Source organism: Copadichromis virginalis, linkage group LG15 (genome assembly GCF_057382275.1).
Source record: "Copadichromis virginalis isolate Kocher_CV1m ecotype Utaka linkage group LG15, C_Virginalis_male_GT1.1, whole genome shotgun sequence".
Lineage (NCBI taxonomy): Eukaryota > Metazoa > Chordata > Actinopteri > Cichliformes > Cichlidae > Copadichromis > Copadichromis virginalis.
Genome location: NC_140632.1, coordinates 4,783,316 through 4,810,298, shown reverse-complemented (window position 1 = coordinate 4,810,298; position 26,983 = coordinate 4,783,316). Strand labels below are relative to the sequence as shown.

General features: G+C 42.1%; 1 protein-coding gene across 3 annotated transcripts in view; it reads right to left on the bottom strand.

Annotated features, from left to right (window-relative positions):
- The window catches only part of evlb (Enah/Vasp-like b), a 48,323-nt gene extending 21,977 nt beyond the window's left edge, over positions 1-26,346 (bottom strand). Inside the window, exon 1 of one of the 3 annotated variants that reach the window (XM_085431448.1) lies at positions 25,863-26,346. In XM_085431448.1, the coding sequence (XP_085287574.1) occupies positions 25,863-25,867 (5 nt within the window). In that variant the 5' untranslated portion in view covers positions 25,868-26,346. Of the gene's footprint in view, positions 1-13,169; positions 14,011-25,862 lie in introns of those variants that run through there. The other 2 variants (XM_085431447.1, XM_085431446.1) reach the window with 2 other exon arrangements.
- Positions 26,347-26,983: the final 637 nt, after the last annotated feature.

Below are 26,983 nucleotides of genomic sequence, written 5' to 3'. Positions count from 1 at the left end.
AGCAGAAAGAGTCCCGATCTTTACGCACAGCAGAAAGCTGAATGATGTAACCCTGATAGTCTAAATGACTTTAACATAAAATTGCATCACAGAAACTATAAAGTTAGCTTTTGCGCATGCTTTTTTGGGATTGAGTTAATGAGTCATCTTGAGTGTCTAAGGTCAGATTAATGAGTGTGTAATGATAAACACATGAATTATTCATTCATGCTGCTAAATGTTTGCAGGAGTGAAGACTAATTATGCCCCAGAAACACCCGTGTATGCCTCCTATTTATTTTCTTCTCTTAAAAGCACAGAGAATGTGCCCATTAGGCGCTTTTCCTCTGGGTCTCAGGTCAGCTAAGGGTTAATAAGATGCTTGTCCAACTCAAAGTCTTTCACTTTGATCTTTGGCTTTTCTTACCTCGCCTCTCTCCCACACAGATTTATCTGTTTCTTGAAGATCTGCTCAGCGTGTGAGCCAGTGATTGCTGTTCATAAGCGTTTTGCAGTGATCCTTCAATTAACTGGCACCTGGCTCCGTCACATTTGTGCACCCTAACCTGCAAAGTCAAAGCGTTACGTTCCAAGTGCCAAGCTTCCTGTGTGCTCGCGCAAGATTTACTCTTCTGGCGTGACTCGTCTGATCTGTCATGAACAGCAGAACAGCAAAGCTGTCAGACGAGAGGAAACACAGGTATTTAAAAAAAAAACACATATGCAGAGGAGAGGGAAGTGTTTTAGATGCGATACACATTAAAAATAAATAAATAAAGATGAGGCATGAAACATAATTAGCACTTTGATCCTCTCTTTTGCTGATAAATTGGCAAACCAGAGGGAGGTGGAATTTAAATTTAGCACAATAACTGCTCGGTAATGGCATTTTGCATAAGAGCAGAGATTGAATCACTGCTGTGCGAGCTGGTTTTTCTTTCTGAGATGAATAAAATATGCATTCAGGATTTCATCAGACCTTTTTTACCACTGGAATGAATTTTCCATGCTATGAGTCAGCAACCCAAGAAGGGAAACAACATCTCTTATAGCTGGTGCTAACAATATAGTATATCTGCAGTATTACTGTCAGTCCACTCTGTCTTTAACTTTTGTGCCACTCTCCCTGTGTGAACTGCCGTCGACACGTTTAGCTCTGAGCATTTGCAGTGTGTCAGTTCAGGTTTTGTCTTCAGCAGTAATCTGTGCTGTTGGAAAGTCTTATACACATAAACACACATATATATATATACATATATATACACACACATACATATATGTGTCCCTGTCTCTCTCAGTATACTGGCTGCAGCTCTTACAGTACAACACCCTGCAGACATCACAACATCAAAGCTATTGTGCTGCTCCACTTTCTGGGGCCTTGCTGCTCAAGGCAGCGGTGCGCTAACAACAAAGAAGAATCTGCCTAAAATAGCTGTAGCTGTATGCAAATTTGTGTGTGCGCACAGTACAGATTCCTATCTAAACCCCTCTATGGCTGTATGAAGACTGCAGTGAAGTTACATTTTCAAAGTGGCTCAAACACTGGCCGCAGCCCTGCAACTTTTAAGTTCCTTTCATATTGTGCAAAGATGATTAGATTCACTTCCTCATTCAGGTCATAGGCCTTTGCACAGAGGACTGATGAACAAACAGTTAAAGTAATGTTTGATGTTTACTGTGAAAGCAATAATCATGTCATACTTTGGGCAAATTTGAGTTGATAGTGATCAAATCTGACAAAAAGTGAAAACTAATCTTTAACGTGATGACTCATTCACACTAGAGTAATAAACTAACTAATTCAATGGCTCTGATGTTTCAGCTACTAAATGAGCCCACCTGCACACATCCTGTTTTCTGTCTCATCACTGAGAAGTGTGCATGATCCAGATGTCAATACATCTGTGTTCGCAGTACTTGATTATCTATCTAGCCTTGGAGATGAAGAGGAAGCATAAACAGAAACTTTTTTTTCTTTTTACAAGTGACAGTTAATTTGAAATTCAGCCTTTCAAATGGCTGGACAAATGTGACACAACTGTTTTTGTGCTAGCTTTCCCAGGGAAGAATAAATGATAATATGTGATCAGGAAGATGTAAGAAAGAGAGGACAGGAGAGGAAGATGAGAGTTTCTTTTCCAAGTTTAGGACTGCCAGTGGAATCTGATGAACTTGAAATGTAAACTCTTGGATGTAACGATGAGAGATGAGATGAGAGAATTCTGCAACAGAGGGTTTAATGATGGAAGTATAACTTCCAGAGTAACAGGACCTGCTTGGAGAAGATGGCTCATGTTGGGGTACGTGTTGTAGAATGTAGTTTGGTGAATTCACAAAGAGAGGAAACCTCAGAAACAGCAGCAGCAGCAGAAGCACAAGTCAGCTGACTGTACACAACAGAAAAATCTACAACAAAAAGTGTAGTTTGACTTTTTTCCAAGTAAGTCATTTCCCCACACTGCTCTGCTAGACAAGAACTTAGAGCTCCCCAAACCCACAATATCCCTCTTTAAACCTCGCTTTTAACGACTCCGAGTCATTGCAGACCTGGTCGCTGTCTTCCAAGCCAGCATTCAAAGATCACAAGTTTATTGCATTTTGGTTGTGCCACAATCTCCAAGTACTGCATGCCCTAGTATGATTAAAGTTGTGCTCACTCGTCTAGCAAAATCGAAATTTTAACTTTGCATTGTATGTGAGAAATGAGAAATCGCACACTAACTGAACAAAACAGAACAGCTGTTTTGTAAACTGCATTAGAGATCTCAATGTTGGAAAAATTATTGACTGACTTTTAATTATTGGCATATTCACCCATAAACTTCTAATTTAAACGTAGCTTCATATACAGATTATAAGGAGATAAATTAGATTAGATTAAACTTTATTAATCCCTCGGGTGAGTTCCTCTGAGAAATCCAGTTTCCAGTAGCACAGCACCGACAGAAGTTGCATGTTACAGATACAATAAAGGGGAATGAGAGTAAGGATAAAAGCATAAATATACCATATATACACACATATATAAATACAGAATATATAATATGGATAAATAGGAATACCAGGATGATATAAGGAGATAAATGGAGGCAAACAAGGGAAAATGCTACTTAATTATGATATATTGTAATAAAATAAAGTATTTCTTCAGCTTCAAACAAACTATATATAAGTAAAATATCTGACATTACGTGGAAGATATTTTAAGTTTTTTGAGTGTCTATGTATGATACAAAAAAAAAATGTAATAACAAATTTGTCTAATTTTCTTCTGTGCATTCAAACTTTTGATGAATGCGCTCTCTCTATGTCTTCTGCATGTAACAGCAGTTAATCCCATCAAAACTGTAAATTCTTTTCACTCCTCTTGCTCGCTGAGGATTTTCTGCACTCTTTTCCTTGCAATTCACCGAGTTTTGAAAACGATAGCTACAGAACACAATCAAACAAACTGGATGACACTATAGTCCATGAATGGAAATGTGCTGTCCGGCAGCAGTGACTGTCATTCGGGGATCAAGAAGTTCTAAACTGATTTGATGGATTAGCTTGTCCAGTGATGCTGCTGAAGCAGACCAAGAGGTTAATACACGCATAATAAACATCCTGATAACACGCCACCACTGACACAGACTCAGTGCTGTTTTCCAGTAAACAGGCCACTCAAAACACTGCACACCATACACTATTGATGCAATCTTTTTTAAGTGCAGTAAAAAGGTACATACACATACTGTAATTGACTGTGCTTAGTCATCACAGAGGATGACTTTAGTATCAAATATCAGTGTGTATCTGTGTGTTCAGGTGAGGTGAGGGTTACAGTACATCATGGTGTAGAAATTGGCTCAAACACACAATCTTAGGCGTTTAAAAGCAAATATTGCTTCTCCAATTTGCTGTGCTGCTCCTTATATCCAAAAACAGCAGTTGTGTTCACGTAGCCCCAGAACATGCTGCAGAAGCAACCTTGAGGAAAACACAGCCAGGAAAGCAGCTCCATTATTTCCAGACTAAGGTTTAAATCCCTCCAACATTCCTGGCTAATATTACTGTCTGCTGCTCTGGTGACTCTTCCCCATTTCTCCCACTGCCTTACTGGTTTTTAAGATTTATTATACTCGATTACTGGATAAATTATGGTACTAAAGTTTTTGTTTTCTTTCTATTTCTGGTTAAGTAGAAGAGGAGAAAGGCAGCTTTCAGAAAGTGTCTTTTTGTCCCGCAGGCAGCTGCTTAGGGGGAACAGCCAAATCCCGAGAGTTAGCTGGCAGAACAATCGGCACCACAAATTGTTTGTCTTTTTTTTTTTGTCTAACTCCTTTACAAAATGCTCTCTGTTCTCCTAGACAGGAGAATGATGCAGAATCCTCTGCCTGCGAAGTGGCCAAAAATGGTGCACAATGGAAGTTCTTGTAGAGTGCAAACAAGCATGCGCGTGTATTTCTGCACATGTGAGCGTCCGCTGCATGAAACATCAAAGCTGCATAAGGCAGAGAGAAGAACAGCTGACAGCTTAAAGATTTATAAGCGTGTCAGAGCAAAGCGAGCCTGAACTAAAGCTCAGCTTTCATAGAAAATAGGATAAACTGTGTTCTACTGCAATCCAACCACTGGGGCCAGTTGGCACAATGAGGAGCCACTTTGGTTAAGTGTTCTGCATCTATCCCAGCGTCTCGGCAAGCACCCATTTACACGGCGAATATGCACAATCAGTGGCTCGAGGAGTTTCTCCCAGTTGCTTCTGCAGTTTTAGTGAAGCTAGAGTCTGCTGTACTGGATGCCAGAACATGTCTGCGCTTCTCCTAAAACTTTTTTCTTTTAATCAAAAAGCTTTGACATGCATTATTCTCTGTGTTTGAAAACAAATCTGCTAAAGGACCTCAACACTCATGGGCAACATTTTAATGGGAGTAAGCCATATTCTAAAATGCTGAACTAGAAAAAAAATGAAATGTCATTTAGATTATATTAAAGTTACAATAACAAAATGATTCCATTTTCTTTGGCTGTTTTTCTGATAGCAATCAGCTAATAAGCCAACTAATATAGAGTACAGTGCAAAACTCTCGCTGCCTTTTGTTCAGTTCTCTGTCAAGGTGATCTCGCACCGCTTCAATACAATTCAGTTTTGAATTACCTTTTCTACCCATTTCACTTCCATCTATTGATATCATTTCTGATAAAGCTTCAGTGAATCACAAATGGATCTCTCAGGTCCTGTTTTAGATTATTTTTTCCCCCTATTTCTAAAGGAACAGGACAGATAGTGTTCATGAAATGTAGATAGTTTTTTAGGTCTGACATGCCTTCTTTACTCTATTAAGACCAATTCTCAAAAATGACAAAAGTAAGCAAAATTTCAAGAAATGAGAGGCGGCTCAAGACTTTTGCATAGTACTGTGAAAGAAATCAGTAAGACAGAGTTAGCTTGCCATAGTTTTTTTTTTTTAAATAAAAACCCATTATATGATTAGTAAAGTTACGTTTATGTGATCGTGTGTTGAAGGATTAGTCGTATCATGTTTGGCAGGTTTGAAAACAGATCTGAAATAAAAATGAATTGTTATTTATGCCTGTGCACACTTGATATGACGTCAGGAAATGAAATGGTGAAGATGTCTGTGATACACGTCCTTCAGCTTCAAGGTATCAGCGAATTAAATTTTATTCTGGCTCTTTTTAAATTCTAAAAGAACACCTCTCTTGTTTTCTGTGAGCATGTGTGTGTGCATGTGAGTGTGTCTACCGCCCCATGGTATAAATCACTTCATGTTTATCCATTGAAGCGTGCTTTTGTATATATCTGTGAAAAATGGGCTACAGAAAAGTAAACTCTCAGCCCGGTATGCAGGCCGCTTACATAAGCAGCTCGCTTGCCTGCGTATTTGAGGTTTTGGTGGTGCTGTGGTGGTGGGGGCTGGCCGAAAAGTGAAGACTCAGAAGAGAGAAACATGGGCCTGAGCAGACAGCAGACTGTCAAACAGCCTGCCGCTCTAATACAAACAGCAATAAAACAAACCAAAGTGCTCAACTTGCAAAGGAAAAGCCTAAAAATAACCCCTGACTGACATGGGTTACAAATTTCATGTGTGAAATTCAGGCTTTGTAAATGTCATGGTTAACATCTTATGACTCTTTACAAACAGACTGGCTATTAAGCTGGGTTTCAAGAAAAAACTGCTGTATGTGACTCAGTAATAGTTGTTATTGTTGGATATGACACGGCATATTAGAACCAAAATAGAGCAGCGGATTTTAAAGTTCATCTCTGAGGAGACAGAGTTTAAAATTATCTCTCTTTCTGGCCCGATTTCTGCAGGTAACTGTGACATGTGGCCACTTGCGACTGGTTCCAAAAATTATATCCATGTTTAAAATGCCCAAAATCACATCAGATTTTAAAAAGTTTGTAGTTTGGTACCCAGAAAGTCTTGATCTGGATATTGTTTTGATTGTAATAAACTTTAAACCTTTTCCTTATGTTTTGGGTGAGGTGCGTATCGATGCACTGTGGTATAAAGGTGGATTATATAGCCTCATGATATTTTAAGCAAACTTGCAATAATATTTCTGACTATATAGAGAAAATATTTTACTGTAGTTTGCAGACAGCAGTCACCGATAGTACAAACAAAACAAAGGGTATTTTCCATCCTTCTTTTCTAATGAGCTGTTGTCACTGATGACAGGCTACCTAATTCAAAGTGTGAATCTACTGCCACAAAGTGCCAGCAGCATCATATTGCAACAGTAGTAACAAAGCACAAGACAAACCTAAGGACAAAAAAGTTCAAGTATAACATAACTGCTTAACAAATAAGGTCTCCCTGGGATGTTGTATCTTGGCAAGAGCTTTTTAACCACTTGCTTAAAGACCTCCTTTTCCACTTGTGTGTTTTCATCATATTTCTGGCCATAAAACATAACTGCATAACTAATTTCCATCCACTGTTTTCTCCAGTGATGCTATAATCATTGTTTGTTTCTTTTTTAACTTTTGGGTCACATATAACCAGCTGCTCCTCCTCATGTGCCTGCATATCCAGGTTGTCTCAATAGTGTGTTTTTGTCTCAAATGGTGAAACCAGTTTGTTGTTTCCACGTTTAGTGGGAACAGTTTTCTTGTAAGTACTTTTAAAGGTCTGACTACTTGTAGCCAGACCACTTCCATACTATTTGTTATGAATTTACAATGCTCGCCAAGCTAATTAGTATCAGCAGATAGAGTAGTACTTTTAAAAACTGTGCCGTGCAAAAAAACATAAAAAAAATTTAAGATGGCAACAGGCACAATATTTAATAGAGGTCCACAAACCACAAGGTAACATTGTGGTGTTTTGTGTCTATATAGTCTGTGCTTTTAGCCCAAATATTAACCGTTCCATTTTTCCAAGACAAGAGGCGATGCTGGTATGCTCAGGAAAATGAGTTTAAATAACTACATGATGTGTGATAGACTAGATAATGAAAAGCTTTTTATTCAAACACTGTGTGTACGACTATGTGAACACACAGTTGATTATATTCAGCTCGTGTGTATCTGAATGCATGTCAGAGCCGGCAACCCCACAGAGAAGATGCATACAAACACACACACACACACTCAGAAGATCACGTGCACACGCATGCACTCCTAGAGTCTACTGCTGAGACCACGCAAGAGCACGCTAATCTGTTGGCATGACAACTGGAGTGGAATCTTCGCTTGGCCTAGAAAATATGGCTGGGAAGAAAAGATGAATGAGCAGTGAGAGATGAATTAAAAAAACAGCAACATAAGCCCACAGACAGCGTACTCTGTAATTACAGCGCGCACAATGCCCCGTCTCATCAAATGACTGTCTCTCAGTGCTGCAACTGTGCATCTGAGGGTGCATCCATTTGAGTAAGTGGAAGTTTGTGTATGTGCCGCTGTGAAATATTGTGTGAGTTCTAATCTCTGTCTCTAAAAGACGGTAAATGCAGACCTATAAACTATAACTACATCCAACTACGTGATGTGCCTAGTGTTCATGATTCATTGCTGTGAAGGTTTTGTTGTTCGCTTTCCCAACACCAAATAATGCCTTGAACGCCTCCGGCAGTCCGCAGAGGTCAGCTGGGACAGCCGAAAGGAATAACACGACGATGTGGTGCCAAGAAAGAGGTCTGAATTTATGGTTTAATACCAGCTGAAAGCCTGCGAAGAGAGCACAAGGTTTCTTTTACGGCTGTGCCGCATGATTGCATAAAGCATTTAAGAGTTTCCTTACCCCTGAGAGCTAATGCTGAGTCTCTGAAAAGGCAGTGGGAAATCATGCTGGGCAGGGCAGGAGGTTTAATTTAAGATTAGGTGCTCTCAACTTTCATGTTTGGCCAACACCTGCATGCATTTTTCAGCATAGCGGATGAGAAACTCTTGCCTTGATATTAACAGTGGTTTTCATTCCCGTCTGTAGCTGTAAGGACTTCCAGTCAGCAAAACCGCTGCCTTTACACCATCCTGCACACTTCTGACTTATCTTCCCATCAGAGAGACGAGACACCAGGTGGAACAACGGAATTAAACTGAGGATTGTCTCCGTCTGACCCTGCTTGGATTACATTATAGTGACAGAAGAAAGTTGAAAAATAATGTCAGCGACAGAGGATTTAAGACTTCGGATGGTCCTTTATGTCTCTGCAAGGCACAATGGTAAATGGCCTGTATTTGTATAGCGCTTTACTAAGGCCCCCAAAGCACTTTACACATTCAATCATCCACCCATTCATTCACACACTGGTGATGGCAGCTACATTGTAGCCACAGCCACCCTGGGGCGCACTGACAGAGGCGAGGCTGCCGGACACTGGCGCCACCGGGCCCTCTGACCACCACCAGTAGGCAACAGGTGAAGTGTCTTGCCCAAGGACACAACGACTGAGACTGTCCAAGCCGGGGATTGAACAACCTTTCGATAATCCTCTGACATAACAGCACTGACAGAGACAGCACACAGTCAACAGATCCCCAATGAGTGGATGGCAGCCCGAAACAAACTATGGGATTTGAGATTAGATACATTAAGATGAAATGTGAGACCTGCAGGGACACTTTAGGGAAACATATTTGCTTGTATGGAGAACTTTATAGCTATGACATGTCAGTACCTGTAAAGCTAAAGATATGACATTTCTCATGCTATGCAGAGTGCTGGCTGTGGATCTATTTATTCTTTATTCGTGCAAGAGTGCTATCAATTTTCAATTAAGCAAATAAGCATATTTCCCAAATGCTAAAGCCCAGATTTAAAAAGCATTTCATCTTTATTGCAGGTGTGGATTTAAAGGCTGCAGCAAGAAGCCAGACTTTCCTGTCTAGCTAGTTGTTCGTGGGAACCTTGATTTTACTCTAATGAGCATTTGCTGGAATCTTTAATACTCAGCAAAGAGCCCGAGGCTGCCCTTGTCTCTATCCAAGTGAAGCTGTGCACTGCTGTAAACATATTGGAGGAGCAAAACTTGGTTGTCTGCCATTGGTAAGCGCGTGCATGCATTTAGGGAGGTCAGTCAAGCTGCAGATCAACCCAGGGGCTCAAATGGATGGACCTCATGCTGAGAGGAGGAAGAAGAGGACAAAGGCAAGAATATGAAGAATAAATGAAGGGAAGAGAAAAGAGGAGGATCACAGAAGAGAATCAGAAATTAAGATGGAAACAAAAAAGATAAATCGAGGAGGCAGAGAGATACGGAAGACAGGAAATAGAGCGAGAAGTGGGAGCAGCTTTAAAAAATGCATGCGTCTCCATTTGACATAGGGAAAAAAAATTCCCAACAGGGAGGAGGTTGAAGGTGAGAGCATAGCTGGAGCATAAAGACTGGCAACGTCTAAAATATGTACCTTCCCATCCCTCAAAGGAAAAAAAGAAAGCTGTAGCTGTGCCCAGAGGGTGTGCTCCTTCTCACCCATGATGCCATTTAACTGCCTACTGTGCACCCACCCACCCCCCGACACACAAGGACTACAGTCAGCACAGACATGTTTACATATGATCCCTTTTATAGTTGAGCATTAGCTAAAGGCCATTAGGTTAAGTGCTCTCCATGGAAAATCCTAACAGTCTGCATAAAACATACTCGCAAGTGTCTGTAATTGGGCGACTCAATCCTGTGAACAAGCCGTAGCATCCTACATGTTTGTGTCAAAGATCATCAGTCACCAGAGTCACTGACCTAGAATATTTCACAGATTTCCATTGGAGCTTTCTTATGTTTGACATGCATGTGTGGTAGACTCCATCACTAATCTGTCAGGCCACGGTGCGGAACAACGCAGACATTTAGTCTCCTCGGAGAATCCTGAAAAACAGAAAGCCTCTTCCCTCATCCCATGACTTAATCCTCAAGCAATAACTTACATTACAGCAGCTCTTGGATTTAAGTCTGAGGCTTTCAAGGTGAACGAAGAGAGAGAGCTGAAGGGGAGAGTTGGCCATCAAGGCCCATTTCTATCAAGAGCGAGGCCAAAACAGGAAAAATCACAGTTTTATCAGAAGTTTTAAACTGGGGGAAAAGTCATCCAAGTTTATCCTTTAATGTGTATTTAATATATATTTTACTCAAACCTTGATTTTCCTTCTAAACCTAGCCAAATAGCTTTTAATGATTTTAATGACTTTTGTTGGTTTTTGTCTTCCTCACATTGAAAATGATTGCTAAAGTGCATCAGCACTAACATTAGAAACATTACATTATAAAAAGACAAGAAGGAGCTTCTGGCCAGGCCTGGGGTCAGCTGAGAGTCAGAACTGGTTGCAGTGGAAGACAGACAAACAATTTATATGTGGACGTTGCTTAAAATATACAGACTTGGCATATTGACTATACTAAGTGGGCGATCCAAAACTGAAACTATGATTTATTATTCTTTAATAAATATCAGTGCACTGGGTCTGCACAATAAATAAGAAGGGTTTTTTGTAGTTGCAGGAGGCACTGAAACAGAAGCGCTCTTGCTCTTCGTATGCATAGCCTGTGTGCATTGCTATGTATACATGCACTGTATACGTATCTATGCTCTCATGCGTTGGCCAGCATTGGTTGTCATGGTTATCTGGCTATACTCTAGTTACCCAGCTTGGCCACTATGAAGCTGGTGCTAATATCCCAGCATCCATTGCACATGTTTTTCTTTCAGGGTGTATGCCACATCAAAGTCTATGATCAAACAGCCACATATTTACTCCTTCACACTGGTTTCTCCTTTCTCCTCTAATTTCACCTCCATCCATCTGCCTCACGCTTCCACTCTCTCTTCCTTCTGCTTACCAGTGCTCCCCCTTCCACCCCCCACTGGTCTAATATTTTCTCTCCCTCTCTTTTCTCTCTGCTCCTCTTGGTTTCATTATCGCTTAAGCCCACCCTTTTAGGAATATAGTTAGAGATGCTGCTTTGTAAAGCTGCCCATTACTGATTTTATTGTTTGCGGGGTTCAACATGGAGACTACCAGAAAATGAGTGAAAGTGATTAGTGTACACAGGAACAGATACGGCAGTGTCTTAGTATGAATGTGCATCAAATCCACGCTCAGCTTTTCTAAGCGAGTATTCATTGCATAAAATCTGATTTGTGAAACATTAATATTGCTTATGGGCTTGAATTGGTTTTGTGAAAACACATTACACTTTTAAACCTCGTTAATCTCTGCAAATGCACACAGGGTTTGTGTGTGTGTGTGTGTGTGTGTGTGTGTGTGTGTGTGTGTGTGTGTGTGTGTGTGTGTGTGTGTGTGTGTGTGTGCGTGCGTCCCTCGTGTAATAGAGATGTGAGGCACAGCCAGAAATGTGTGAGACTACTTTTTTTTTCATTAAGGCTACAGTTTGCATAAAAACGCTGATATTTACTGACATTTCCTGGGGTTTGCTGATGTGGACATTTCACAGGGGTGGGAACGCTGTCGATGAAATCTCTTTAACTGTCTACTGGGCTTAAACCACTGTGAAAATAACATTAATAATAACAATAAAACTACAAACACTAACCTGGCTAAATGCAGCAGATATGAAATGTGAGCCAATATGTTAGAGTCGAAAATCTAATAATGACATCATGCCCAACGACAGCTCGAGTAAAGTGGATGAAGCAGAGCTATTCCTTTTCTGTCTTTCAGAAACAGATGCTCTCACTTTGCACTTTTCTGTCCTCTCCCTCCTCGCGCTGATGCTACCGAGCTGCGAATGACCTCAGACTCCCGTGGCGCCATCAGGGAGCACGGCCAGGCTGTGACAGTGACACGCTCCAGCCCAATAAAGCTGCTGGTCCACCAGCCTGGACCAGGCCAAGGTCAAAGCTGCTTAGTGGGGCAAAACTCTGGCTCTGAGTCCCATAAAGCTGCACTGATCAGAGCTGTTAGCAGAGGAATTGTCAAATGTATCACACACGAGATTATAACGACATCTCAAGCTGTGCATGCAAAGATTGATGATGGATGAGAGAGGCAAAGATCATAAGGAGAGCTTGAAGATTATTTTCTATTTCTTTTCATGTATGTCACAAAGCATCAGGTCTCAGATCTTGCACGCCCGAGTGCAATAGCTCCGTCCGAGCACAATTACATCTCAACAAGACAAAGAGGAGGAAAGCTGTTGCACGTCTGAGCATGCGTCTGTGAGCGCGACGGCAGGCGTCGACTGTGGATGTGCAACAAGCCACCCTGAGCACTTTCAGCTGCGATTGGAGAGGAGAGAGTAGCAAAAAAGAAAAAGAGAGCAGCAGGAAGAGAACAAAAGAAGCCACAGAGGCGCCCGATAAGAAGGCGATAGATTCCTGGATGGCAAATGCAGCACAACTGTGGCACTGTCCAAACTTGGCAATCTCCTTCATAGGCTGTCAATGCCCTCTGCTTCTCCAAGGAGCCTGACACTTTTCTGCACAGCTAGCAAACACATTAGCATGCAGCCCCATCCCCCTGCAAGGGCAATGAGCCACTCACAGCAGCACTCATCATACACAGAAAGCGTTTCATATGCAGCAGCAGCAGCAGCAGCAGCAGCTGGGGGTCTGGTGAAAGATGCAATCATGATGCTGTAAGTAAAATTTGCATGGAAAAAGCAATTAGAGGTATCAGCCTCGGATGACTCCATCGTTTACCAGTGAGTGATGGATCTGATCTACTGATGGATGCCACCCTAAACACCGCCCCCACCACCATGCATTGGATGCCTACCTGACTTTGAACTCAGTGAGCTGTGGCTGTGCCCCCGGTTCAGCACAGTATATCTGAGGGAAGTAAAATCGGTGAGACTGAAGGTTGATATCCATGGTGTCCGCGGACAGCAGGTGCACACAGGTCAACCCTGTTCAGTGACTCCAGAAACTGAAAACAAATGTCTGTCTGTTGCCTCAGTTGCTTTTTTTCCCTTCCTTTGTCTCCCCTGAAATCCCGTCGCTGATACTTCCGCTAGAGGTTGGAGTTCAGCGGGAGCATTCTAGTCACCTTCTCCCCGAATAGTCGCAGAGCTACAGAAGGCTACCACCAGGAAGGCATCTCCCTCCTCTTTACCTCCTCTGGCAGACTGAACGTTCAATCAGCTCTCCTGCCCAGCACCAGATAGGCACACTAACCTATTTCCCCACTGCCAGTGTACAGTCAGCAACTGTGAGCTCTAGAACAAAGATGACTCGTGTAAAAGATACAGGCTCCCGGCAGGTCAACAGAAAAAAATGTCACTTTTGGTCATCAAATCATCCTTTGGCAGCAGGTAAAGAAGTAAAAATCGGTAAAAATAAAGGTGAAATTGAAGCATTTGGTGGGAAAAAAGGTGTTTTCAATATGAGGGCACTCCTCAGCGTACAGAGAAGACTGAATGGGAGATGAGAGTCCTTTGGTTTTTTACGCTTCAGACACAGAGGAAAGGCGGGGTGGGGGGTGAGCAAGATGGAGATAGAGAGAGATTCCCGGTGCTGTGAGGCGTTGCCCTCACGCTGCCTCTCCTCTCTGTGTCTCATTGGATTACCTCCTCCCTCTCCATACTCCCTCCCCACACCCCACCTTCCCTCCTCCTCTTCTCTCCATCACTCCCCTTCTCCCCTCCCAGCTGTGAGAAGAGCAGCGGGCTGCCAGCCCCGGAGGCTGCTGGTCCTGCCCCTCCTCCTCCTCCTCACCATGCAGCTCTCCTCCGCCAGCCGCCGGATTGGCCGAGACGAGGATGCGTAAGTCCGCATGGAGGGAGAGAACGAGAACGAGGGGGGAAAAAAAGAGGAGGAGCAACAGATTTTAATTCATCTGATGGCTCCCATCTTTTCTCGCAGATGATCTGAGGTGGAGTGCCAGGCTTGGGTGGGGCTTCGGATACAACAACATACGAAATGTGGACACACAAATTCGAGCATGCGAGGCCCCATGTTTGCCTCTTTAATGTCCCGTGCTCCATTTATCTCAGCACATATAGATTACAAGCAAAGTACAGTAAGCGGCGTGCAGCCACAAACTAATCTCCTGGCTGGGTGGGTGAGTTCAACATCAATAAATCCCTGCCACATTTACTGTGCATCCTCTGACATGCCACAAAAATAGACACACCCGTGGTCTCTTTCTAGTACAGTTCAACCTGCACACACCACCCACATCTGTCCTGCTGTGTTTTGCCAGCAGGCAATTTCATTGATTGAACTGGCTGTAGAACTGCTGGATGCAGACGGCACCGGAAAATCACAGTTTAGGGCCTGCTGAAAGTGCCATTTGGCTAGAAATCGTCATGCCAATGAAATTTCAGCCATGTCCTTTTATTACTTGTTTGATAATAATTTCATATTTGTTAGTTTATGAGAAAAAAATATTACCTTAAGTTAGAAGCAAATGTCTGCTTGCAGTGAGTTGCATCAAACAGCCTTCTTCAAACTTCTGTTGCCTCTATGAAATCATGAGTTTTGGTGTTTGTGATACATTATCATTTGGTAAAAATGTACAGGAATTTGTTTCTTTTACTGTTGCACCGATGTGAAAGGTGGGGGTAAGGTGTATTTTGAGTGGAGTGGTCGTCAAAGGAAGCAAGCAGGCAACAAGAGGGCAAAAAAACCTGAAAGGGGTGATTTTTTTCTATTATAACTCAATAAATTAAATGACATTGACCCTTTAAGTTATGCACTACTTTAGCGTGGATTTAGAGGTGATGTTCACTCTTGTTCAACGCTGGCATTTATTTAAAGATTTCTTTTTTAGCTGCTCAGTTTCTCTGTTAGTAACACTTTTCTTTAAGCTGCATTTTTGCTAATAAACATCAGCATACCATTTAATCTTGCAACAAGTAATAAATGCAACTTGTTAACCAAGCTAGCTGTCTGAGTCTTGGGTTAGCTGACAGCTACCTAAACCTAGTTCAGATATGGCCACTAAATTTGAGGCTTTAAAATTATGTTCCAATACGTTGCCTGTGTCTTTTATATTTAGTCTGTATTTGGCTTTGAAGCCTTTGTAAGGAGGAGGCTGGGGTGTATTAATGGGTCATGAAATTAACTGACTTTTACGTGTTAGTTTCTCCTTTCAAACCAAAAGTCAATCTTTTTAATCATGACTATTACACAAACCCATAAAACTGTTTTTACTGTTTTTAATTTTAGCCCTTTATTTCTAACCCAAGCTTACCCCTAAGTCTTTCTCATGCAGAAACTGAATGGAGGAGTTGAATATGTACACGAACCTCTTAACTTTCAATAGATCCCTATATGGAATAATGCACCACAGTACTGGGCCCAGAAATTGTAAGTAAAGTAAGTAAGTAAAATTTATTTATATAGCACATTTCACAGATAAAAATCACAAAGTGCTTTACAGTAAGATCAGACATACAAGTTAAAATTAATTAAATTAGTTAAAAGCCCGTTTGTATAAAAATGTCTTCAGCTGCTTTTTAAAGGAGTCAGTAGAGTCTAGACAGCGTAAAGACAACGGCAGAGAGTTCCACAGCCTAGGTGCCAGTGCCTGAAAAGCCCGATCCCCACGTGTTTTAAACCTAGTACGTGGGACCACCAGTAGCCTCTGACCTGAAGACCTAAGTGCTCGGGATGAAGCATGAGGTTTCAGCAGGTCAGAGATATACTGGGGAGCTTCACCATGCAGAGCTCTAAAAGTTACAACTAAAATTTTAAAATGAACCCTAAAATTTACAGGCAACCAATGAAGAGAAGCCAAAACTGGAGTAATGTGTGACCTCTTGTTTATACCAGTTAAAAGTCTTGCCGCTGCATTCTGTACAGACTGAAGGCGATCCAGAGCTGATTTGTTAAGACACGTAAAAAGAAAATTGTGTTTCTGTTTAAAGCTGTTAGAAGCTAAAATAAAAGTGGATTTGTGTTTTTTCATTTAAATTCACTTTTTACACAATTTCCTCAAGTGCATCTGCTTTTCATTGTCGTGTGCATTATACCAGCAATAATTCCCAAAAACTCATTAAAACAAGAGAAAAGCCCATCGTGGGTTTTTTCTTTTCAACACAATGGCAGCATTATTTTCTGAAAGCAACTCCCAGTATCTGAATATGAGACTAACTCACTACAGTGGCTAGTGTCAAATCAATAAAGGACATTATATTGCAATTGAGTCGCAGCACACCATCTGCACCATCATTTTTATCTTACAATCTTACTGTGACTCACTGAGAGCACAGGCAGAGGAAGAGACTGAAGCAAACAGACACTCTCTTGTTTGCAATAAAGCATTCGTGTGAATCTTTTTCTTTTCTTTGAAATGGCAGCAGTAGATGGCTGAATAGTGACTCCAGTTGAAGTCATTCATTGTTTTCTTTTCTTTATAAAGCAATCATATTCTGCTTATCAAAAATACAGGAGGAGGTTGGGTTAAAAAAAAACAATTTGGTGGAGAGCAAAGAGGAGGAGACAGACGGAGAAAGGGAGCGAGAGAGTCAAATGCCTGGGTGAAAGGGAGGGAGGGAGAGCCAGGATAGCAAGGGTGAAAGGACAACCAGTCAGCACTTACACTGTACAGTCTTGTCATACACGCCCCACCAAACCCCACCGTCATCCTGTTAGGTGGGTGAATGAGTGAGTGAGTGTGTGAGCAAGTGAGTGAGACAGCGAACAATAGAGTGCGATAAAGCGAGGTTTAAGTCCTGGCAACCTGATTTTTAGCATCCAGCAGGAGGTTTGGCCTTCAGTGTAACACATAGCATGACTGTGTGTGTGTGTGTGTGAGCATGCATGTGTGTGGCACAGCGAGAGAGGGGGAGGGAGGGAGGGAGAGAGTGTAATTGAGCTTTGTGGTAAAACCGATGACCTATAGTAAAGCAATGCTGGAGAAAGAACAAAAGGATAAAGAACATACTTTGTTCCACTGTAGATGATCAGTAACCCAAGTGGAATGATAATGATGAAGTATAAACATGTTTCAAATCAAACTCTGCAATATGTTTGTTATTAAACTATTCAAGCTTAATAATATCTTTGCTGTGGCACTCCAACTTGCGGTCAGTTGAAATTATGCTATATCCTGTTTCCTGTTTTACTTTGTTGGTGCTTGAAACACGTCTGCAACATTATCGTGTCCACCTGGCAAAATGACTCACTGGGCATAATTCAAAAAAGCGGAAACCTTTGTATTCAGCTCACAGGTTACACTTTAGATCAGGACATCAACAGAAATAAAATAAAAAGAGAGAGAAACCATGAAATCTCATTAGACCTTTACAAATGGGTTTTTAAAGCATAGATCAATAAAAAAGATTAGAGTACTCACAGACTGTATGTAAGAGATATCCAACTATTAGGGCGGTTCGATATAATACTCCTTGTAGCATAAGATGGCGCATTGTCTTGCATGAAGATGGTTGTGTTGCAGAAGGCACAGTTCTGTTCATTCTACCATGGAAGAAAGTGGTCAGTCAGAAACTCCACATACTTTGCAGAGGTCACTGTCACACCTTCAGGGACCCTAAAGGGGCCGACCAGCTCTCTCCCCGTGATTCCAGCTCAAAACATGAGTCCACCACCTCCTTGCTGACGTTGCAGCCCTGTTGAGACATGGTGGCTGTCCACCAACCATCCACCACTGCATTTATCTGGACCATCCAGGGTTGCAATGCACTCATCAGCGAACAGGACTGTTTGAAAATTAGTCTTCTTGTAGTTCTGGGCTTGTGAGCATTGGTTAGGGGTGGCCAAATATAAGGTTTATGCACAACTGCAAGTCTCTGGAGAATCCTACACCTTGAGGTTCGCAGGGCTCCAGAGGCACCAGCAGCTTCCAATATCTGTTTGCTGCTTTGTAATGGCCTTTTAGCAGCTGCTCTCTTAATCTGATGTATTTGTCTGGCAGAAACCTTCCTCATTGTGCCTTTATCTGCACGAACCCATGTGTGCTCTGACTCAGCCACAAATCTCCTACATTATGGTGATCACGCTTAAGTTTTCGTGAAATGTCTAAGGTTTTCATTACGTGTCCAATGCACTCAACTATTTCACGCTTTTCAGGAACGGAGAGATCATTTTTCCTTCCTATATTGCTTGAAAATGGTGGTCTGCTTAATAATGTGGAACATCCTTCTTTAGTAGTTTTTCCTTTAATTGGCAAACTAATGATCACAGGTGTCCGAGATAGATTTCAATCATCCAAAGAGCCCTGAGACACAATTCCATCCATGGGTTTAATTGAAAAACAACTTATTTAATCTTTATGACACTTAAACACAATTTGCATAATAATTTGGAGCGCGGTGTAAATGTAAATAAAATTTAAATGAATGATGCAATGTGACTTTGAATGCAAATTTAAAGTATTTTTATATTTTATTCTCATATCATTTACAGTGTGCATGTTTTTTCCCCATCCAGTCACATTATATTCTGTAAAATCCAATCTAATTTCTTGCTTCCGTCATCCCATCAGCACCCACCTGTGTGCAGTCACGCTATTCGACCCGCAGCAAGGTGGAGAAAGAAAAGGGATTAAACGAGTGTGAGCGGTGTGACAGAGACGACGTTAAACGGCTCTTTGACGTTTCCTGTGCTCTCAGTCGATTTCATCCTCTCAGGCCCGGGGATTGAATCTTTTTTTTTAGCTGCAAACAAATACTCACACGTGCACCAGCAGCGTGAGCACGACGTCTGACTCATATGAGCTGCACATTTTAATTCTAATTACACCGCACACCAATGGGAGATGGCAGAGGAGACACGGAGGGCGGGCGGGGAGTGATTTCCCTCTCATTCACAAAGATCCCACTCTTAAACACACACGCCCGTCTGTGCAGATCAGCCTTCCCACTCTGCCTCTTGACGCCTCCGTGTGCATCATTGTGACTCATAAACAGCACTACTGTCACCTAAAATGAAAATGTTATCATTCACACTCAGACACATGACCACACACCTGACTCTGGAGGCATCGTAATGTGCAACATCATTCTCCATTTTGAGCTGTGTGTGTCATACTGCATTTAGACAAATGGGGTTATTACAGCAGCATTCAGCACAGACATCATTACACAACCTGTTAGCACCAGCATCTCCAACATATGAAGATATACAAGCCACTAAGAGTTCATCCATTTACCCTAACCAAGGAGACAAACAAAGCACAACAGCAGCTGAGCTGTGACTAAATGGTGCACTGATAGCAAGCAATAAAAGCATCATTGCTTGCAGCTTTTAGTAGGAAGTTAACTCTTAATTTACATGCTACAAAATTACATTGCCTTTGTTAGTTTAAAATAACTGATGCCTGAATTGTGGTCTGTGGCCTTTTTCCAGTCCTTAAAGTAAAACATTCTTGTATTGCAGAGAGGTGGGTGACACAAAGAACAGAACAAAACTAAATGTGTGTCCCATAGTTTGCATACCAAGACTTACACCAACATTAAACCAAAGCTACAATCTTTTCCTGTGCCATGCACTATGAATCATTAAAAAGTGGATCATGTTGCATACAAACATTTCACAGTGAAAAGAAAGTACAAGACACATCCCCCTCAGCCTCCTAGTACAGGGACCTATGGTGTAAATTTGAAAATCCGAGGTGATTTTCAGAAACATTGACCTTTAACTTTGACCTTGAGCTCAAGGTCACTGAGATTCGAAATTGTCAAAGATTTTCAGTCGATGCTCCCATGCTGTGAATTCCAAAATCCTACGTCGCTTCGTTCTCGAGTTATCACATTCACAAACTTGAGTGTCCACACCGCCTGCCCACCCTGCTGCGTAACAGCAATACCCCATCAGCCTTTTACAGCTCTGCAGATTTGCATCCAAGGATTGCGTAATCCTTAAAATGCTATAATATTAAGTATTAAACTTTATATTTGTATTGGAAAAAAATCAATCCACTGACACAATCCAAAAGCAGTTGGTTATATGATTTTTCCCAACAAGCTTTAGGTTTTGCAATGACTTGTGCAAAAACAATGCAGGATTGAATTCAATTCCGTTTTATTTTTATAGCAACAATTCACAATAAAAGTTACATCAAGACTAAAAGTATGTATGTATGTAGGCTCCAAATAAGACCAACGCACAACCATGCACAATGCAGTGTGGAGCTGGAAAACCTTGAGTCCTCACATGGATCTCCTCCACCACAGATCAAAAACTGCTCAGCAGTGCCTCAAGGAACACAGTAAAGAACTGAACATATTGAGTTGGTCTCCAAACTCCAATCTGCTTAATTCCATTCAATTCAACTCAATTTTATTTGCACAGCGCCAAATCACAACAACAGTCACCTCAGGGGGCTTTATATTGCAAGGTAGACCCTACAATTGTAATGCATCCAATAGCACACAGAGTCCAAAAGATCCATTGCTAATGTCTCAGTGCCACTATATTTAAATTTATATATATGATCATGGTTTTTAGACATTATTTTCAGCCATTTTCAGCCATGAACTGCAGCCTTGAACTTTTGTCGACATTACCCGACAGAGGTGCGCATGAGAAGGCCAGTACAGACTTGGACAGTCATCAAAGCTGACAAGACCCTAGTACAAAGCCCACGTGATGCTCCAGTGTGAGAACAGCACAGGTAACAAGGGAATTCACAACCAGCAGTTTGCACATCACGTGTTCTGCCTCCAGCACGCAGCTAAACCAAACTGAGCATTTCAGGCAGTGAGGGTGCAAATGACGGGAACTGTCTGCTGCTGTATGCTACCTCTGGACAAACTGATTCTTCTGATGTTCTGCTGAGCTCATGCATGAAGAAGACTTAACTTTCTGCTGTTTGGAGTTCAGCACAGCAGCAGCAGTCCTTTCTGCTCATGAGTTTGATGTGAGCTGTGCAACTGAACCAAATGACATCATTTCCAAATATGAGGGAAACTGGTTGATAATTATCTATGACTGCTCCAAAGAGTGACCCCTCACATACGCACTGCTTCCTGACCCATGGCTCATATGAAAATATTATTTAAGCAGCTTTAACTAATCAGCGCTTTGTCTTTAATGATTCACACAAGATTATTTTTAAGGGAGCACATGTGTGTTCCTACCGAAGTGTGGGAACATAAGATGACTAAACTTGCAACATGTCTGGAACAAAAGGTGAAAATGCCACAGTTTTAACACTGGACCAACAACAAATGTGTCATCAAGAACGCACACCTGTAACAGCTTCAAAGCACACAGCTGTGAGATCTGGGAGCAATGGACCGAGGGGGAAATTTGACCTCCACTGGTGTGTATCACTCCCTGGAACAGCGGGGCATAAACCATGACATTTCCATGATTTATTTTAGCTCAGACACTCGCAGCACCGACTGTGGGTGTAGAATGGAAATGTGCTTTGTTTTCTCCCAAAAGTAGCCTCTCATACGGTACATTTGCATTACCTTGACATAGAGAGATAAACTCAGTATAACCCTGTTTGTCCTTGTCATGCATCAATTCAGCTCACTATTAATGCTAGTATTCATATGGGTCACACGCATACCACCAACTGATCCTGTCAATACACATCAGGCCACGAATCAGATTAATAGGGTCTACACTTCACTTTCAGACCATAATGAAAAACCATCCACTCAAATGGAGGCAGTGGTGATGACGACAGGCTGCAATGGGCAGGCTCAGGTCACAGGCTAGACCGCACATCAACTGTATGTGCTCTTTAACATGTAGTTAACGGGCACACAAAGCTTACTGGAGACCTTTTTAAAAGGTAATAATAGCTCTGAGTAATGTGTAGTAACATGAAGTGAAGCAAAACAAAAACAGGTCCTTAAAGCTTCTCAGTTACTGAGGCTCGAATGATTAAGACTAGAAAAATAACGGTGATCAGTATAGTCAAATGACCTATTATTGGACTTTTCTTGCTATTCATTACAGTATCTCTAAGGCGCCAGCAGAGGGCTTCACATACCTTATCTTTGAAGGAATAACACTGAAAATCCTAAACTATTCATAGCATTCAGCTGCAGAAAACAAAGTGAAGCAGCAAATCATGCTAAAAAAAAAACTGAGCAACTCAGTCAAGCGTAGTCCCGTTTTAAAGGTTCACAATACGAGTGTTCAGAAAGGAAAGGAAGTGATTTAATACAAGAAAAAACAGGTTGCTGCATTTGTGAAGGACAGCAAATTAATCAAAAAGATGGATGGGAGGGTGAAGAAGAAAAAAGAAGAGAAATAACCGACTTCCAGAAGGGGAAACAAGCCAGGAATCAACCCTTTAGCCCACAATTCCAGAAAACAAGTGCCAAGCAAGGCTTTACTGTCTCCTCCAGAGATCAGCACCTTCCCCCTTTCTGCAGTTGGAGATAACTAAAACTAGTGTGGCTAATCATAACAAATGAAGAGCAAATACAGTGGTACAAGCATTGGATTCCTTCATTAATCTCTTGTGTTTATAGCCAGGGTTCTCGATGTGCAGGCCGAATTGTGCCAATAGAGCACAGAGGGAGACCAGGGGACCTTTGCCATTTGGTTGTATCTCTTGTGTTCTCACCATCATGCCTTACAGCCAGTGTCGAGAAATCTCACCATTAAAAATGACAGTTACCAACAAAAATGTTCTAAACATAACTACTACAACCACTATTAAAATATGCCTGATGTGTGCATGTGCCAGTTCCTTAAAACCTGGCTTAAAAAATAGGCGGATGCAGGGACTATAATACGAATTCTCCAAAATACTGCAGTTTGCCTCATTATAGAAAAATACTGGATGAAAAACTGCAGCCCACAGGAGCTCACTGAGATCAATGCTCATTAGATCACAGCACAAAACAACTGTGGGTGTCCTACTGACATTCGCAGCACAGCAGCACAGAGAAGACACAAACGCGAGCGACTCGGACGCTCGGACCAAAGGACCTCTCGGTCATGATGAGCAGAAACAACATGCCCGCTCCATCGCGCTTGCAGATTTAAAGCCACGCAGTCATTTAAGGAGAAAGATAAATGAAGTCCACACAGTGATCAGGCGAGACGCAGGAACCACAGCAAACTCTGCTGAAGCAGAGGCTTGTGAACCATAGTCTGTGTTGCCACCTACAGAGCACCTCCACAAAGCACACAATCTGTCCTCCTAAATCACAGCTGTATGTTTAACTGGCTGTTTAAGTGACAGCAGAGTGTTACACATAGTTTGGACTCGTGCTGGTAAAGTTTGGATAATGTGATCACAGTGTGCACAGCTTTTTTTTGTGTGAAAAACGACAAAAAAGTAAGTTTGCCTAGTGTACAATGCAAACTTTCACAGGAAGCGGTTGATACGTATGTGTTAACAAAATAAAAGCTGTTTTATTATCACCACAGAACAGGAATAATTTATTTACAGCCTCACATTGACCTTGGATCACATGCACACACAGACACACACAGTAATACCTTTATCAGGACACTACACTGAGTTACATTTTCTGAGTTACTGACAGCTACTACTGCTTAACACTAATCCTACCCCCTAAACCTGGGTTTAAGTGTGCCAGGTTTGCTATTCCTTATTTCTGCCATATATACACTGGTGCCCAGACTCTGGAACTCTCTCCCTTTGAGCTTGAGATCTGTGGACTCGGTGGTCTCTTTTAAAAATTGTTGACTTTTTTGTCGACTTATGTTGACTCTCCATATTACTGTGAAGCACTTTGGTGTCCCTTTGGATTTTTAAATGTGCTATATAAATAAAATTGTATTGTATTGTATTGTATTGTAAAAAACAGCTAAAAACTTATCTTTTTAAACTTGCTTTTGGTTCATTTTTGTTTTTATGTTTTAGCTTCTGTGAAGCACTTTGTGATTTTTATCTTGAAAGGTTCTATACAAATAAATTTTACTTACTTTCAACGGTGGATGTTCACATGACACAAGCACGCAGTTTCAAAAAGGAAGGTCAGAGTATGTGCAAGTGTTTCCTGAGCCAAAATCTCAGGTTTCAGAGCACCCCAAAAGCCTAAAAGCAGACATTGAGTCCCCATCCACACGTTCCACCTTCTGTTTGTGATGGGGAGCTAATCAGAGGAAAGCTGGTTCAAAGCAGGGATGTTATACTCATTTTACATCATAGGACACATGATGTTGGAGTCCTTCTGTTCCCCATTCCTTATATTTGACATTCCTGGCTTAAAGGGAGGTTGCCCTAAATGCTCCCTGTATCTCTCATGAAATGGACTGAGGGGCCTCACTATAGTGAAATAAGTATGAATTATTTTAACCCGGAATCAAGAAAAGACAGACTAGTAGAGCCCAAGAATATGAATGTTGAGCTGTCGAGCAACAACAGGACCCCTTTATTGATTTATACTATGGGGAGGTTTGCAGGGAATAGGTAGTGCTGGCATCCCTCTATATATCAGTTATTTTTCATCCTCTGATTGTCTCACAAGACATTCCCTGAAAAAGGCGCTTGCTGTGCTGGAATTAGAGCCTGGGACTAACTACGAGGAACACATGAGTGTATAATTTGGGAGTAGGTCTGGAAGTTGAGGCATCCCAGAGCTCGTATTTCGCTTCACAACGAAATACCCCATATATATTCATGCAGTGTAACCTCTGGACGCCTTGCATTTATCAAAGCACACAGGATCAAAAACCAACAACGAGCCACATTTTTTGTGTCCCTAGCAGGGAGGCAGATTGTCACACACCATGAGTAACACCACACTAGCACGCACACTCCGTCACCCACTCTACTTTCTAAGCCAACAGCAATTAGACTCAGCTGATTTTTCCTCCTGTTCATGGTGAACCTGTGCCAAACGCTGCTGCTTCTGCTGCCTCACCCACTACTGTGAAGCGGCAGCCTCGCAGCTGATTGGAGGGAGGCTGTGACGACAAACCCGGGCCTGCCAGTAACGTTTTACCTGATAGGCACTCACACTGGTCTAGTCAACCCAGCGCCCTCATCTCCGAGCCGCGTCTGGATCGCTGTATCGAATGCTCACAGCTGATTGGTTCCCGTGCGGAGAGGTGTGTGCGAGCGTGCACGCTGCGCAGGTTTCACCTTTTTTTCAGGTGATGTTTAAAAACTGCAATCGCAGCAAGTGTTGTTAATTAAGTGCACCGTAACGCCACACTACTGCACGTGTAGTCTGGTTCCCGTGACAAGACCTTTTTTTCCGCCTGTGCAGAGTACCTCCACGTGAAACATCACCGAGCGAACTGGAGTCGGCTATTTTTTTTAAAATTCTTATTATTTTAAATCAAAGGCTGACCTCAGTGTGCTTCTCTTAAAGGTTCATATTCTGTCGGCCAACAGGTGACCTACCGGTCAATAAAAGCGCGTGCTGCCGTGAATCCCGGGCTGTGATACACCTACTGTGGCCTCTAAATTCAGCTGCATCCCATAAATTGTCCAGATTCCCTGTGAATCAGCCCCACATCCCCTTAATGTCCCTAAAAAAGGAAACCCACCACCACAACCAGTGCAGAAGTCTGCGCTTTTATGTGCAGGGAAAGACCAACGCATGCTTCTCCTTACCTCATCGTCCTTCTGAATGAAATCAGTGAGTCCTTCGTCTTCAAGTTCGGCTCTAATAGAAACGATCCAGGTCCAGCAATAGCAGCAGATCTGTATGGTTTTGATAGGAAGAAGAAGAAAACAACTGCGAAGCCTGCAGCGGGCTGGACGTGCAGATGCTGAGGGTGGAAAAGGCGAGAGGGTGTGGAAAAATGCTACACGGATGCCCACAGTTTTCGGGTCTGTCTTTAAAAAAATAATATTAATAGAAAATAATAATAATTTAAAAAAGATCCTCCTCCGTTGTGTTTCAGGCGGCGACTGGTTCGGTCGGGGCCACTTCAGAGGGCAGCACGCCCCTTTCCTAAAGACGAGAAGCCGGGCGGAGTGGCTGACAGCGGCTTTTGAGGTGCCATCTTTTCCTGCCTCCAACCACTGGGAGGCTGGATGGATGGAGAGGCAAAGAGGAGGGGGTACAGGGAGAGAGTGAGAGAGAGCAGGCTGCTGGAATATTCAAGTGTGGCTGGTTTTGCTGCACGGCAGCGCCCTCATCCCGGCGAGGTTGCAACTGTGCAGCTGATGAGGGCAGGTAGGTAAACTAAACTCCCTGTGTTTTTCTGAGCACATAAAGTTGGACCACATGAATTATGCGCAATCCTTTTAGAGAAAAATATATTATCAGAGTCGTTTTATTACGCAGTAGACCTGGAAATAGTTTTTACAGTGATTGGAGAGAAACCCACGATTACCACAAATACTTTAAGCCTTTAAGACCCTGGAGAAATAGGCTAGTATTATATTACTGTATGATGTCGATGACTGTGTGTGTGTGTGTGTGTGTGTGTGTGTGTGTGTGTGTGTGTGTGTGTGTGTGTGTGTGTGTGTGCATCTTATTTCAAATTTGTATTTTCTTTCATTGGCTGATGGGACCAACTCATATCATCACTGCATGTAGAAAAATGGCACTGTAACATCTGTAACATCTGTCTCCTCACGTGGAGGACAGACAGACTCGATCAAAGCTCCAGAACTGTGGCTCTGCTTTTCAGGAAAATGGGATCGTTGGGTTGTATGGTGCGATTTATGTTCACACTGGTATGCTGTTGATTGTACATGAAAGTCAGGTCTGATCTGGGGTTTTT